This window comes from Canis aureus, chromosome X, assembly GCF_053574225.1.
Source record: "Canis aureus isolate CA01 chromosome X, VMU_Caureus_v.1.0, whole genome shotgun sequence".
Taxonomy (NCBI): Eukaryota; Metazoa; Chordata; class Mammalia; order Carnivora; family Canidae; genus Canis; species Canis aureus.
In genome coordinates, this window is record NC_135649.1 from 36,086,418 (window position 1) to 36,103,069 (window position 16,652).

The following is a 16,652-nucleotide window of genomic DNA, read 5'->3' on the forward strand; positions in this document are numbered from 1 at the left end:
TCAATATATATACCTAACGTTATGGTTTTTCTTACCTGAAATCAGTAGGTTTCTTAACAATAGATAGCATTTTTGAATGGGGCGATTACCATCTAGGTGGGAGGTAATGGGGCCCTAGGATAAATTGGTAGTTTTAAGAATTCAAAAGAAGCAAGTCAGAGAGATTACAAAAAGAATTGACAATGATGTTTTGGATATAGTGGATTAAGAAAACTGAAGAGTTTAAGACAACTTTCAGATAGGAAACCTGAGTTGAATGGGAAGTGGATCAGCTCAGGAAGGAAATGTTGCTAGATATATAGAACGATGCCTTGCACATGAAAGCCCTCCATGTATTAGCTATTAATAAGTGTTAAGATTGTTTAAACTGGTTATATAATTAATGTTAGTATCAGATAATTTAATAAAAGTGCCAAAATATGAATAAACCTCACGTATAATTTACTGGTAGAGAATTCATATGTTCAAAGAAAAATAAAGTGTATGTTTTAAATATTTTTCAGTATAAATCATCAAGGAAGAGTTCAAGTGGCAATGAAAACGATGAGGTGAGAAAAGAGGGTGATAGTAGCAATTATTTAAAATGTTTACTTTTCATATGTAGTTGGTTCATCAGAGTAAAATGTAACACCTCTGTCAGTTTCTTGGTTAGTGATTTAATGCATGTTTTTTTTCCAATAATAAAAACTGAGTATCACCATGCGGTTATTAATTTAATTATATAGTTTCCATATATCCTTTATTTTGAACAGAATTTCTGATAGTTCAGTTTTAGAATTCTATTAACATTTGTCTTTTACATTTTCTCATCTTCTGTCTTACTAAATCAACCTCGTAGTCAGTTGAGATTCTTTTGGCATTTATTAATCTTTTTCTGTAAATTCTGTGTACTGTTTTAACATTTTTAAAAATTAGGTTGCTATAGTTTGTGCATTATTATAAATTTTTCTACCTTACCATTTAAAATTATGCAGCAGCCTAGCATTTTTGAAATGACACTGTCATCACCATAAATACTTAAGCTTTATGTATTTTTGATTGGAGGGATTGGTAGTTAATTTGATATTGAGTACTTTGCAGGGCTTCTGAAAACTTTAATTTTAGGTAATGGAATCACACAGAAAATGTTTGCTGAACCCTGAGCTAGAGGTTCAGCTTGGCTATTGTCTCTGTCCCTTTGTGTTTTATATCCACTTTGGTCTTGCCTGCTTTAATATCTAATGTTACCAAAGAACTAACTTTTCTTTTTGATACTGAAGTATTTTGAATACATTTTCCACCTGTATTTCTGCTATTTCTGCCCTGGCATGGGCCTTAGCATTTTTTGCCTGTACCACCACAATAGCATCCTTGCTCTTTTCCCTTTCTCCAGTCCATTGTCCTCTCTGCAAGCCACAATGATTACTCCAAAGAACACAAAAACGGGATGAGGTCATCCCCTTGCTTAGAAACCTTCACTATGTCCTGTCACTTAGAAGATAAATTCTTGGTCCTTCCTGATCAGACCCCTTCTTAGCACATCAGCCTCAGCTCATGATCTGTTCTGTTTTTTTTCTTGCTTTTCAGTACTCTCCAGCAATATGGACTGCTCAAAGGTTTTCTGCATCATCGTTTCATTTTTGCTTCTGTGCCTTTGTCCTTGTCCTCTCATCTTGGAATGTTGTTCCCTTCCTTCTCTTTCTGGTAAACACACTACTCAGTTTTTCACTTTTTCAGGAAATTTGCCCTTTCACTCCTACTATTTCTCTAGGTGCCCCTTACCTGTGCCTCATCATATACCATGCATACATAGCTCTAACACTGTACTGAGAAGGTTGTATTACCTGTACAAATGAATCTGTGTTCCCCCTAGACTGAGAGATCCTTGAGTGGATGATATTTTACTCAATTTGAATACTCCACTGTTGTCTAGCACAGTGTCGACATATAGTAAGCAATCATCTTTTATTGAATGTTGAATGAATGTCCTATGTGGCATGCATATTCAAGGTTAAATGTGAAGATTTTTGTATTTGGTTGGTAGTCATTCAAAAAACATGGATTGTTTAATATTATTTTATGCAGTTAAGTTCTCTAATTATTTCTAAGCCTATATTAGATACACATAATTTCCCAGGTAAAATGTTCTTACTTGGAGGGATGGAAATTTTGCATGCTTCCATGTATCTCTCTCAATGGGATTGTACCATCCCATTGGCATTTCCCATCAGGAATTAATCATAACATGTGAATCTCTTCTAAGAAATATGGAAAGATTTTTTTCATTTGTGTTCTTTAAAAGAAATAGATTTATAGGAATATTTGATGTGAATAGGTAGTGCTTCTGATACCTTAAAGTGCTTATGAATCAATCACCTGGGGACCTTACTGAAGTATAGAGTCTGGTTTAGCAAGTGTAGGGTTGGCCTGAGATTCTGCATTTCTCACCAACTCCAAAAGGGTGCTGAAGCTGTTGGTTCACAGACCACACTTTGAGTGGCAAGGTGGTTGATAGTATTTTCCAGATTCTTCCTTTAGCAATTGATCAAAACAGTTTTCGGTTTTTCTTTTATATGTCTAAATCATCATTTGTATTTTAATTTCATCTTTCATCTTTTTATTTTTTTATTTTAGCAAGACAGTGATAATGCTAGTATGTCACCACAATCTCCAGTATCATCTGAGGTACAAGTTCTGTTTTTATGTGTTTACATAGGTTTCTTCCTCGTCTCTTCTCTCTAGCTTCATCTTTCTTTTTCTTTTAAACAATATAATTTATTCACCCATGTTAAAAAATCCACAGTAGGTTAATTTGTACAAATCTAGCCTATAAAAAATTCTAAGAACACCATCTTTTGTACAAATATTCATAATAATAATATCACCTGAATTACTTAGTGGAAAATTCCTATAGAGCATAGAGAAGACTTTATAAAATTCTTTTGTTTTGTAATTCATCTATATTTTGAAATAAATGATAAGAACGGCTTTGCAATTTTAAATTTGAAAGAAGTACTTCAGCATTGTGCAATGGCCTTTGGTTTTTCTCATAGCCAATTAGGTCTGAAAGCAATGCAAGAGAAACTTCCTTTTTCCACGAGAAACTTCCCTGTGGTGGGTTGTTCCTATCGACAGAAGGGTACACATTTACTGGCATCTTAGACCTAAGGGAGAACATGGGGAGAAGGGGTGGGTGAAAGTTCGCATTTGTGAGATCTCACCCAAATACTCTGGTGATTGATTCTTCTAATTTAGTTAGATGGATTACTTTACAACAAAAGATAAATTTTAAAATTCGCAACAGTATCTTTTCTATTTCAGATTACCTTCTTTAGTGTTCTAAAAGTGTGTTGGCATTAGTAATAAATAATTATGTATTCATTTGGTGAATTCAGAACTTTGTCTAAATGTTTGGATCATCCATATTCACCATATAACTTTAGTTAATTACATAGATAGGTATTTCGTTTTATATAGGCAGTGTTAATTTTTTTAAAAGCCAGGATCATTTGTTTATTGTTTTGGATGAGTTGCATTATGAAAGTTTTAAATGGATTTGGATATTAGCTTTATAAACATGTTCCTAAATTATTTATATGAGAAGTAAAATTGTTTGCATTCTTTTAGAAAGCAATATAAATTAAGATATCCTAAAATTAGTCTTTGTTGCATGCTTTTGTTAATCCTTTCTTTTACTTTCAGTTATAATAAATGTAAGCATATAAGTGACTAGTTCCCTGGTTGCCTTATGATTTTATGATCTGTGCTCATGGGGAGAGTATTAGTGCCAGTTTTCTCAAATTATATTGCTTTTATAATACATTTTGCTTACATTTGGATAAATGAAGTTTTGGGGAATTCATGATGCTTTAACCAATATAATGAAGACAAACTGTGAGCTTGTGGATGGATAGGGTGATGAACAAGTGTTTTGGTGGCTCAGCTAGCATTCAACTGGAACTGCATATAACATGTTAATCAGCAGAAGATTTAGAGAATCAACAAAATTCTGATTACTTCCATCTCGTCTGTGAAAGAAAACGGTAAAAATCAATTAGTAAAAAAAAAAAAAAAGGTAAAAAAAAGAATCAATTAGTATAGGGACGCCTCGATGGCTCAGTGGTTAAGCGTTTACGTCAGCTCAGGGCGTGATCTCAGTGTCCCTGGATAGAGGTCTGCATCGGGCTCCCTATGGGGAGCCTGCTTCTCCCTTTGCCTTTGTCTCTGCCTCTCTCTGTGTCTCTTATGAATAAATAAGTAAAATCTTAAAAAAAAAAAAACAGTATAGTACTATACTATTTTTTAAATTTAAATTTAATTAAACATTTTTTTTCAGTAGGCTCCATGTACAACATGGGTTTTGAACTCACAACCCTGAGATCAAGAGTCTCATGCTCTACTGACTAAGCCAGTCAGGCACCCCTAGTATAGTACTGTACTGTTTTTTAATTTAAAAAAAATTTAAAAATATTTTATTTGTTTACTTGAGAGAAAGAGAGAGATGACAAGTAGAAGGGAAGGACAGAAGGAGAAGCAGACTCCCTGCTCAGCAGGGAGCCCTATGCAGGACTTGGTCCCAGGACCTGGGGTCATGACCTGAACTGAAGGCAGATGCTTAACTGACTGAGCCACTCTTTTTTTTAAAAAGTAGTCTCTATGCCCAGCATGGAACCCAACAGGAGGCCTGAACTCAAAACCCTGAGATCAAGACCTGACTTTAAATCAAGAGACACTTAACTAACTGAGCCACCCACGCATTCCTAGTACTATACTATTAACAAAGTGCTTGTCTATACACTTGAACCTAAAGTAGTCCCATGAGCTGGGTATTATCCTCATGATTTTGTAGCTAAAGAGATTGGTAACCTTTACCAAGCTAAAGAGATTGGAACATTTCCCAATCAGTAAATCTCAATCATTTATTGACTCCAGTCAGTGAATGGTAGACAAGTGACTGAAGCCAGCTGCTTCACAGCTATTGCAAATGTTAAATAAGGTACTGCTGAAATTATGAAAGGGATCTTTTCACCTTTGGCAAGCCCAATTTCCAAAGTGCTTTTAGTTATCTCAGTTACTTCACGACAAACACCCCATTTTAAGTATGAAGAAATAGTCACAGAAATTAAATGTTTTGCTCAAGAGTTAGCCTAAACTTTCTAACTCCAAGCTCAGATTTTTAAAATATACCATTTCTTTCAGCAGCACACCACTGTGTGAAAGCACTTCGAAACAATGTATATTCAAATAGAAGAGATGATAATTTATCATTTATTAATATCAGCTATCATCCCCTATTAGTGTGAATATGCATATTTGTCTCAGATTATCTACTAAATGTCAGGTCATTAGTAGATACTGAGTAAATATTGCTAACCATTTATTTTTCATTGAAGCTTATTTAATTTTTGTGGAGGCTTTAATCTGGTTCTTCATTCAAAAAATAATACCTATTTATTTTATGTAATTCAGTAATTTTTATTTTTCCTTACACTAGGAGAGGGAAGTATTTGCAAGCTTATGTAGTCAGATCAATTAGCAAATATTTGTAGACTTTTAAAAAGTGAAATGTATCAATTTGAATTGAAATACAGTTTGCCTTTCTGTACTCCACCAATCATGGAAACAAATAAATACATCTAAAGTTGGAATGGATATAAATAACTGTCTTGACTATTTTGAAAGAAAAGTGGTTTTATTTCTTTTTTTTTTTTTTTTTAGGAATATGATAGAACTGATGGTTTTTCACATGGTCCTTTTGGCTTGAAGCCTAGATCAGGTAAGTGCATATTCTGCAACTAAAATTTTTTGGTTATATATGAAACTAGAGTTTTCCAGCTTAAGTGGGATTGATTCCGTAGTTTTAAGTACACATAGATTCTTTCCCCTCTCTTAAAAGTAATTTTCTCTTAACCTTATTTGTCTTTCCAATTCCCGTTCCCCATTTCTTTCTTCCTCTTTACCTTCAAGCTCCTGAAACCTCAGCTTTTTGCCTTAGATATACTGCAGTCTTATTTCCACTCTACTGTGACTGCTATTAGAATGACCACTCTGCCAGCAGACCAAACACTGTTTGAAATTATAGCACTCCATTATATTGTGGTTTTAAAAAGGGATCTTTTCGCATTTGGCAAGCCCAAAAGAAAATGGATCCATGTTACTTGGCAAGGTATTGAATTATAGTTTTTATTCCTGAATAACTGTATTGACCTTCAAGAATAATTTCCTTTTTCTTTAAATATAATAAAGGCAGATTTATGTTCAATAATAATTTTTAACCTGGATCATAAGTTTTTAATAACTAGTATGTTTAAATAAGAACATGTGTAGGTGGTAGAAATCGTTACACTTGTCTTCCCTGTTGCTTTCAGTTGTGCAGATAAGTAGATTTCAATTATAATCTGTGAAAAAATATTTAGAATGTATTAATAAGTAATAGTGTTTTATGTAGTTTTGTACTGATTCTTCATTATCATGCCTCTTTTCCCACCACTGGTTGAGTCTTCCTATTAGCCTTGTGATAAGCTAGGAACTTTCTCTTTTTATAGCTTTTAGCCGCTCATCTCGTCAGGAATATGGGGCAGCAGATCCTGGATTTACAATGAGAAGAAAGATGGAACATCTACGGGAAGAACGAGAACAAATACGACAACTTCGGAATGTAAGTGAGCTTGACCTTACAGATCTGCTTTGCGAAATGGGTTTAACTTGGAAAATTAGCAAAGTATCTGCATTTTATTTGCAAAGCTTTTTAGAAGTTTGAATTATATAATGATTAGTAATATAAATATGTAGCATATCTATTTAGATAGGATATCTGTGATTTATATCCATTTCTTTATAGAATCTTGAATCCAGGTTAAAAGTAATTTTGCCTGATGACATTGGAGCTGCGCTGATGGATGGAGTTGTTCTTTGCCATTTAGCCAATCACATAAGGCCACGCTCTGTAGCTAGTATTCATGTGCCATCACCAGCAGTGGTAAGTTTTGTCTATAATTTGTTAGTTTTCTAAAGGGAGGTAGAGCTTCTTGAAACTGTCTTCAAATAATATACCTCAATAAATTTAATTTTTAGTATTGATAAATTTCTGTATAAATATGCCTGAAAAATGCCTTTCTCCCCTTACTTTACAGCCTAAACTGAGCATGGCAAAATGTCGAAGAAATGTAGAAAATTTTCTTGATGCTTGTAAAAAGTTGGGTGTATCACAGGTAACTGTTATTTTTCTAACAAAATGATCACTTAAATATTAATTTATTATGTGCATACTGGGGTTCCTCTTCACAATCAGAATGAATAATGCTTTCTGAACATGAAAATCAATACCTTCCCTTAGTACCTTTTACTGAGTTCTAGCTTTAGTCATAGCAGTTGTCTAATGAATGTTTTCAAGCTGCTTTTAAAGTGATTTATAAAATAGGTATATATATGGAAAAACTCCATAATCATACTGAATAAACTGTATTCATTCATTCCATATCACTGAATAAACCTGACTTAATGGCTATATTAAACCCTTATCATGATGCAGTTGCTACTTTCATTTTTTCCTGCTGAAAGACATTTGGACTCCTTTGTAAATCCATGGGTAGACTCAGATTGAAGATTTGCATTCAGTGTTAATTATATTTTAAACTTTATTTAAAATGCCAAATTGGAAATCTTAGTAACATATTATGGTAATATCTCATGAGACAAACTTTGTCTAAAACTTGTAGGAATTGGCTTATGTTTCACATAATAATTACAGTACTGGAAAACTAACAAAGCAACATTATAAATGTGTAAGAATACGAATAATTAAAATATTGCTTTTTTTAGAAAGCATAATAGGCCTAACATCAAGATGATTGACTATTGAGAGGCCATAGTGTTGTTAGGAGATCACAATATAGTTGTGCTTTTTTCCTCTTTTATTTTTAAAAATTTATTTTTATTGAGATATAAGTAACACATAACGTTGTATAAGTTTGGTGTATAGTGTGTTGATTTGATACGTTTATTATAGAATTGTGCCTGATTAGCTCTTTTTACCTGTCATTGTAATCTGATCTACAGATTCCACTTTGACCTCTTTCCTCAAGTGAATAAATACAATATATATAGAAAGAATCAGTTGAATTATAGTGTAATTTATAAACTACACGCTATTCTTTTCTAACTACATCTCTATACTTGACATGGTGTTTTAAAATTTTAACTCTTAAACATTTTTATATTAGTTCTTTCTTTTTTTGTCCTATTAATCTCTTATTGAGAAAACGAAAATTAGGAAGGTTTGTTTTCTAGTTGTGATTGTATTATATACATTTTTCTCACTGAAAATGTTCTTGCATATATAAATAGGTCATTACTTTTTATTGCTGAGTAGTATTTCATTGTATGAATATATCACAATTTGTGGTCTATTGACCTCTTGATGACCATTTTTAAGAGTTTCTTGGGGGGCATTTTCAATAAACATTCATTGAATAAATGCACATTTTACAAATGAGGAAACTGAGACACAAAGAAAGTAGGGAATTTGTCCAAGGTCACATCTTTAATAAACGGTGCAGCCAAGCTGTCAACTCCTGTGGTCTAACTTCAGAACATTTCCTCTAACTTGGATATTCTCTATTTCTGTTTGTTTACATGAAAAAAAAAAAAGGCATTGTAGCATACTCCAGACCTTCTTGGTACAGTAAGCCTGGAGGATTAATGAGGACGGTCTTATGAAAACTGTTCTACTTAGCATACTCTAATCTCTCCTTAGCTTGTTTTAGAGAAGGATTAGTGCCCCACCATGCTTATCATAAAAGGAACTATGGAAGGACCAGTTATCGACTCCCATTTTCAAAACTCTCCAGCTGCTGCCAGTGGTGGAAGAGTTTAATTGTTAGCTTCAGTTTGTTTTTTCCCTGACTTAGAAATGGTAAATAGAGTCAATTTTTTCATTTTAAGATTTTTTTGTATTTAATAGGTTTTTTGAGGTATAATTGACATTCAGTAAAGTCCATATAGATAAGGTGTTTTTTGACATGCATACACAATGAAATCATCACCATAGTCAAGGTAATCTGCATGTTCTTTACCGTCAAAACTTTCCTTGTGTCCCTTTGCAATCCTTTCTTCTCGAGATAACCATTAATCTGCTTTCTGTTAATATAGTTTAGTTTGTGTTTTCTATCTAGAGTTGTACATAAATGGAATGATAGAATATGTATGATTATTTTCTGCCTTTTTACACTCAGTATAAATTTTTTTTAAAGATTTATTTATTTATTCATTCAGAGAAAGAGAGAGAGAGAGAGGCAGAGACACAGGCAGAGGGAGAAGCAGGCTCCATGCAGGGAGCCCGATGTGGGACTCGATCCTCGGTCTCCAGGATCACACCCTGAGCTGCAGGCGGCGTTAAACCGCTGCGCCACTGGGGCTGCCCAGTATAAATTGTTTTAAAGACTCACTGAAAATGTTCTTGCATATATAAATAGACCATTACTTTTTATTGCTGAGTAGTATTTCATTGTATGAATATACCACAATTTGTGGTCTATTGAACTCTTATTGGCCATTTGGATTATTTCCAGTTGTAGGGATCACTTAGACAAATAAGACAGCTATGAACATTTATATAAAAGTCTTCAGATATATACATTCTTTAATTTGGAGTAGATATCCAGGAGAGGAGTGACTTGAACATATGGTAGGTGTGTACTTAACATTATAAGAAAGTACAAAACTTTCCCAAAGTGATTGTACCATTTCATATTCCTATCAGCAGTGTATGAGAGTTCTAATTTCTCTACATTCTCAACAACATTTAATATAGTCAGTGCTTTTTAAAAAAATTTTTGCCATTCTAATAGGTATGTACTGGTTTGTCAGTGTGGTTTTAATTTGCATTTCCCTGAAGACTAATGATGTATATTGTATTTTCAAGGGCTTATTTGGTATTTGTTTGACTTCTTTATGAAATGTTCTAATAATTTGTCTATTTTTTAATTGGGTTGTTTTCTTGTCAGTGAGTTTGAAATTTCTCTACAAAGAATGGACACAAAGTCCTTTATCAGATGTGTGAATTACGAATATTGTAGCATAAGTCTTTGGCTTGTTTTTTCATTCCCATTAGAGTACTAAACAGCAGAAGTTTTATATTTTTTGAAGTAAAATTTATCATTTTTAAAGATTGTGCTTTTGGTGTCAAACCAAAGAAATTCTTGCATGACTCAAGGTCACAAAATTTTTTTTCTAAGAATTTTATTTATTAATTCATGAGAGACACACAGAGGCAGAGACAGAGACAGAGGGAAAAGCAGGCTCCCCACAGGAAGCCTGATGCTGGATTTGATTCCAGGCCCCCAGGATTGCCACCTGGGCCAAAGTCAGACACTCAACCACTGAGCCACCCAGACGCCCCTCAGGTGTAGGATTTAATGATTCATCACTTATATACAACACCCAGTGCTTATTACAACATGTGCCTTCCTTAATACCCCCATCTGCCTACCCACCTCCTCTCCAGCAACCCTCGGTATGTTCTTTATAATTAAGAGTCTGTTTTATGTTTTGCCTCTCTTTTTCCCCCTATGTTCATCTGTTACATTTCTTAAATTCCATATATGAATGAAATTACATGGTATTTATCTTTAACTGACTTATTTTGTTTACCATAATTCTCCCTAGCTCCATCCATGTCCTTGCAAATGGCAAGATTTCATTGTTTTTTATGGGTAATATTCCATCGTGTATATATAACACTTCTTTATCCATTCATTAGTGGATGGACTTTTGGGCTTTTTCCATAATTTGTCTATAGTTGATAATGCTGCTATAAACATTGCGTGTATACCTTCAAATCAGTATTTTTGTATCCTTTGGGGTAAATACTTGTAGTACAGTTGCTGGTTTGCAGGATAGTACTATTTTTAACTTTTTGAGGAATCTCCATAGTGTTTTCCAGAGTAGCTGCACCAGTTTGCATTCCCACTAACAGTGCAAGAGGATTCCCCTTTCTCTGTGTCCTCACCAACATCTGTTGTCTCCTGTGCTATTAATCTTAGCCATTCTGACAGGTGTGAGCTGTTATCTTATTGTACTTTTGATTTGTATTTCTCTAATGATGAGTGATGTTGAGCATCTTTTCATGTGTCTGTTAGCCATCTCGATGTCTTCTTTGGAGAAATGTCTCTTCATGTCTGTTGCCCATTTTTTAACTGAATTACTTGTTTTTTTGGTGTTGAGTTCTATAATTTTTTTTTTTAGATTTTATTTATTTATTTATGAGAGACATAGAGAGAGGTAGAGACACAGACAGAGAGAGAAGCAGGCTCTTCACAGGGAGCCTGATGTGGGATTCGATCCCCGAATGGGGATTACGCCCTGAGCGAAGGCAGACACCCAACTGCTGAACCACCCAGGTGTCCCGAGTTCTATAAGTTCTTTATAGATTTTGGATACTAGCCCTTTATCAGATATGCCATTTGTAAATATCTTCTCCCATTCTGAAGGTTGCCTTTTAGTTTTGTTGATTGTTTCCTTCACTGTGCAGAAGCTTTTTATCTTGATGAAGTCCCAATAGTTTACTTTTGTTTTGTTTTCCCTTGCTTCAGGACACATACCTGGTAAGAAGTTGCTACAGCCAATGCCAGAGAGGTTACTGCCAGTGTTCTCCTCTAGGATTTTGATGGTCTCCCGTCTCACATTTAGGTCTTTATTACATTTTGAATTTCTTTTTGTGTAAGGTGTAAAAAAGTCCCATTTCATTCTTTTTTTGCATGTTGCAGTCCAGTTTTCACAATACCATTTGTTGAAGAGACTATTTTCCATTGGATATTTTTTCCTGCTTTGTCAAAGATTACTTTACCATATAATTGTGGGTCCATTTTCCCATTTCTTTTTTTTTTAAGATTGTATTTATTCATGAGAGACACAGAGAGAGAGGCAGAGACACAGGCAGAGGGAGAAACAGGGTCCATGCAAGGAGCCCGATGCGGGACCCAGTCCCGGAGCTCTGGGATCCCCCTCTGAGCCGAAGGCAGATGCTCAACCACTGAGCCACTCAGGCGTCCCAATTTCTGCATTTTCTATTCTGTTCCATTGATTTATATGTCTGTTTGTGTGCCAGTACTATACTGTTTTGATCACTATAGGTTTGTAATATAACTTGAAGTCTGGAATTGTGATGCTTCCAGCTTTACTTTTCCTTTATAAGATTGCTTTGGCTATTCGGGGTCTTTCTGATTCAGTACAAATTTTTGGATTATTTGTTCTAGCTCTGAAAATTACTAGTGGTATTTTGATAGGGATTGCATTCAATGTGTAGATCACTTTGAGTAGGATAGACATCTTAACAGTATTTATTATTCCAATCCATGGGCATGGAATGTTTTCCCATTTCTTTTTTTTTTTTTATGTTTTCCCATTTCTTTGTGTTGTCTTCAATTTCTTTCATCAGTGTTTCATAGTTTTCAGAGTACAGATCTTTTACCTCTTTGGTTAGATTTATTCCTAGGTATCTTATGGTTCTTGGTGTATTTGTAAATGGGATTGATTCCTTGCTTTCTCTTTCTGTTGCTTCATTAATGGTATATAGAATTGCAGCAGATTTTAAACCAGTACATTGGTTTTATATCCTGCAACTTTACTGAATTCATGTATCAATTCTAGCAATTTTTTGGTAGATTCCATCGGGTTTTTTATATATACTATCATGTCATCTGCACATTGTGAACGTTTAACTTCTGCCGTGATGATTTGGATGCCTTTTATTTCTTTTTGCTGTCTGATTGCTGAGGCTAGGACTCCTAGTATTAACAGTGATGAGAGTGGACAGACATCCTTGTTTTTTTTTTCTTACTGTAGAGGAAAAGTTCTCAGTTCTTCCCCATTGAGGATGATATTCAATGTGGGTTTTCTGTAGATGGCCTTTATGATGTTTACAGATATTCCTTCTATCCCTCTTTGTTGAGGGTTTTTCATGAAAGGATATGATACTTTGTCAAGTGTTTTTTCTGCATTTAGTGACAGGGTAATATGGTTCTTTTTTTTTTTAAGATTTTATTTATTTATTCATGAGAGACACACAGAGAGAGAATGAGGTAGAGACATAGGCAGAGGGAGAAGCAGGCTCCATGCAGGGAGCCCGACATGGAACTTGATCCCGGGACTCCAGGATCACGCCCTGGTCCGAAGGCAGGCGCTAAACCGCTGAGCCACCCAGGGATCCCAGGGTAATATGGTTCTTATCCTTTCTTTTATTTATGTGGTGCATCACATTGATTGATTTGCTACTATTGAACCACTCTTGGAACCCAGGAATAAATCCCACTTGATTATGGTGAATGATTCTTTTAATGTACTGTTGGATTTGATTTGCTAGTATTTTGGTGAGGATTTCTCATCAGAAATATTTGCCTGGAGTTTCCTCGTTTTTGTGGGGTTTTAATCTAGTTTTGGAATCAAGGTAATGCTGGCTTTGTAGAATGATTTTGAAAGTTTTCCTTCCATTTCTATTTTTTTTGAATAGTTTGAAAAGAATAGGTATTAAGTCTTAAATGTTTGTTAGAATTCACCTGTGGGGCTATCTGGCCCTGGATTTTTGTTTGTTGGGAGATTTTTGGTCATTGATTCAATTTCTTTGCTGGTCATTGGTTTGTTCAAGTTTTCTATTCTGTTTCAGTTTTGGCAGTTTATATGTTCTAAGAATATATCACTTCTTCCAAATTACTTGTTTTGTTGTTATATAATTTTTGATAATATTCTCTTATAATTGTGTTTCTGTGGTGTTGTGATTTCTTCTCTCTTATTCATGATCTTACTTATTTGGGTCTTTTTTCTTTTTGATAAGTCTGGCTAAGGAATGAACCAGCTCCTGGTTGCACTGATCTCTTCTATTTATTGTTTTCTTTTTTTAGTTTCTGTATCATTTATTTCTTCCTTAATCTTATTTCCCATCTGTTTCCTTTAGGCTTCATTTATTGCTCTTTTTCTAGCTCCTTTAGGTGGAGCCTTAGATTGCATATTTGAGATTTTTCTTTCTTTTTAAGAAGGCCTGTATTGCTATATACTTCCCTCTTATGACCACTTTTGCTGCATCCTAAGGGTATTGAACCATTCTATTTGCATTTTCATTTGTTTCCATGTGTTTTATTAATTTCTTTTTAAATTTTCTGGTTGACCCATTCATTCTTCAGTAGGTTTTTCTTTACCTTCCATGTATTTGTGCTCTCTCCAAATTTTTTCTTGTGGTTCACTTCAAGTTTCATAGTGTTGTGGTCTGAAAGTATGCATGGTATGATGTTAATCTTTTTGTACTTCGTGAGGCCTGATTTGTGACCTAATATGTGATCTGTTCTGGAGAATGTCCCATGTGCACTTGATCTGTTATGTCCATCTGTTCCAGTGTGTAATTCAAAGGCATTGTTTCCTTGTTGAGTTTCTTTTTAGATTATGTGTCCATTGCTGTAAGTGGGGTGTTGAAGTCCCCTACTATTATTATATTATTTATTAATGAGTTCCTTAATCAATTTACATATTTGAGTGCTCCCAAGTTGGAGACATAGATATTTACAGTTGCTAGATCTTGTTGGATAGATCCCTTTATTATGACATAGTGCCCTTCTTCATCTCTTATTACAGTCTTTGGTTTGGAATCTAGTTATTTTGATATAAGTATTGCTACTCTGGCTTTCTTTTGGCATCCGTTTCCATGGTCAGTATTTCTCCATCCCCTCACTTTCAATCTGTTGGTGTCTTTAGGTCTAAAATGAGTCTTTTGTAAGCAGGATACAGATGGGTGTTGTTTTTTATCCATTCTGACACCCTCTGTCTTTTGTTTTTTGTTTTTTTTTTTAATTTTTTTATTTATTTATGATAGTCATACAGAGAGAGAGAGAGAGGCAGAGACAGAGGCAGAGGGAGAAGCAGGCTCCATGCACAGGGAGCCCGACGTGGGATTCGATCCCGGGTCTCCAGGATCGTGCCCCGGGCCAAAGGCAGGCGCCAAACCGCTGTGCCACCCAGGGATCCCCTCCTCTGTCTTTTGATTGGAGCATTTAGTCCATTTACATTCAGTGTAATTATTGATAGATATGAATTTAGTGCCATTTTATTACTTATTTTTTTATTGTTTCTGGAGATTGTTCTTTTCTTGTTGCTTTTTGTCTTTCTTTCCCACTCAAAGAATCCCCTTTAATATTTCTTGAAGGGCTGGTTTGGTGGTCACAAACTCCTATTTTTTGTTTTTCTAGGAAACTCTTTATATCTCCTTCTATTCTAATTGATAGCCTTGTTGGATAGAGTATTCTTTGCTGCAGCTATTTCTCATTCAGCACTTTGAATATATCATGCCACCTTTCTCTGGCTGCCAAATTTCTATGGATGGATCTGTTGCTAACTTTATTAGTCTTCCCTTATAAGTTAGAGACTTCTTTTGTCTTGCTGCTTTTAGGATTTTTTTCTTTATCTCTGTATTTTGCAAATTTAACTGTGATATGACAAGATGTTGGCTTGCTTTTGTTGATATTTTAAAGGCATTTATTTATTTATTTGAGCAGAGGGGTGGAGTAGAGGGGGAGGTAGTTGGAGAGGGAGAGAACTTCCAGCAGACTCTGTGCTGAGCGTTGCACCCAGCATGGTGCTCAATCTCCTGACCCTGAGATCATGACTTGAGCCAAAACCAATAGTTGGACACTTAACTGAGCCACCTGGGCACCCCTGCTTTTGTTGATTTTGATAAGAGTTCTCTGTGCCTTCTGGGACTGTTATCTTCTGTAGCTTAGGGACATTTTCAGCTATAATTTTCTAATAAAATTAGAAAATTTTATTAGAAATTTTCTAATGTCTTTTCTCTGTCTTCTTCTTCTGGGACTCTCTGATATGAGACTAGTGGTAGGTATCTCATTGTGGTTTTAAGCTCTTTTATCTCCATGGTAAGGGCCTCCCTGATGTCTTCTGTGCTATTCTCAAGCCCAGCTAGTATTCTTATGATTTTCACTTTATATTCTGGATCAGGCATATTACTTAATATCTATTTCAAGCTCTGACCTTTTCTTGTTCATTCTTTTAGAATGAATTCTTCCATCTTGGCATTTTGTCTAGGTCTTTTGTCTTTTTTTCTGTGTTAGGAGAGCCTGTTATCCTTTCTGCTTCTTGAGATTAATAGCTTTATGAAGAAGAGTTCATATAATGTACAGGGCCTGGTTCTTCAGAAAGTGTCTCTGGTGTATGCTGCATGCACTCTGCTGCTGTGTTATGGCCGCTCTGTCAGATCAGACCTCTGCAGTTTCTTCTCCTGTGTAGTGTTCTGGTCCGCTTGGTAAGAGACCTGATGCTATTTCCACTAAAGCTGAAGCTTTGCACAAGTTGATGGTCAGTATATATAGTGCATGTGGGGGTTTGTGCTGGTCTTCTTGCTGAGAACCTTCTGCTCTGGTTCTCAGGCACACTTGTCCTAGAAAAGCAGTACCAGAAGTGCACGTGGCAAAAAAGCACGTGCTTTTTTCACATTGTGTCTAGGTTGCTTGCCCTCCTGGAGCAGCAGTGTACTTTGGACTCCATCCCAGCTAGGTCAGCTGATTTTTAAACCTCCAAACTGTAGGAACCGGGCGTGGAGGGGACCTGTGCTGGTCATCTGGGGGAAGGTCTCGCCAGGCTGGGATTGATGCAAGTTTGACCCAGAAGGGCACTTGCAC

At 35.2% G+C, this 16,652-nt stretch overlaps 1 protein-coding gene and 1 non-coding gene across 10 annotated transcripts in view; both read left to right on the forward strand.

Annotated features, from left to right (window-relative positions):
• LRCH2 (leucine rich repeats and calponin homology domain containing 2) overlaps positions 1-16,652 on the forward strand; it is a 214,618-nt gene that overhangs the window by 98,987 nt on the left and 98,979 nt on the right. For 7 of the 9 annotated variants that reach the window (XR_013375004.1, XR_013375005.1, XM_077889223.1 and 4 more), the window contains 6 exons: positions 504-548; positions 2,614-2,664; positions 5,698-5,755; positions 6,525-6,637; positions 6,821-6,958; positions 7,113-7,190. Coding sequence is in view for 7 of the 9 variants with exons in the window: in XM_077889223.1 (XP_077745349.1) it covers positions 504-548; positions 2,614-2,664; positions 5,698-5,755; positions 6,525-6,637; positions 6,821-6,958; positions 7,113-7,190 (483 nt within the window). In the remaining 2 variants the exon portion in view is untranslated. The remainder of the gene's footprint in view (positions 1-503; positions 549-2,613; positions 2,665-5,697; positions 5,756-6,524; positions 6,638-6,820; positions 6,959-7,112; positions 7,191-16,652) is intronic. The other 2 variants (XM_077889224.1, XM_077889226.1) reach the window with 1 other exon arrangement.
• LOC144309325 (small nucleolar RNA SNORA35) lies at positions 2,998-3,126 on the forward strand. The gene has a single exon (XR_013375368.1). It is a non-coding gene; the product is annotated as a small nucleolar RNA SNORA35 (small nucleolar RNA).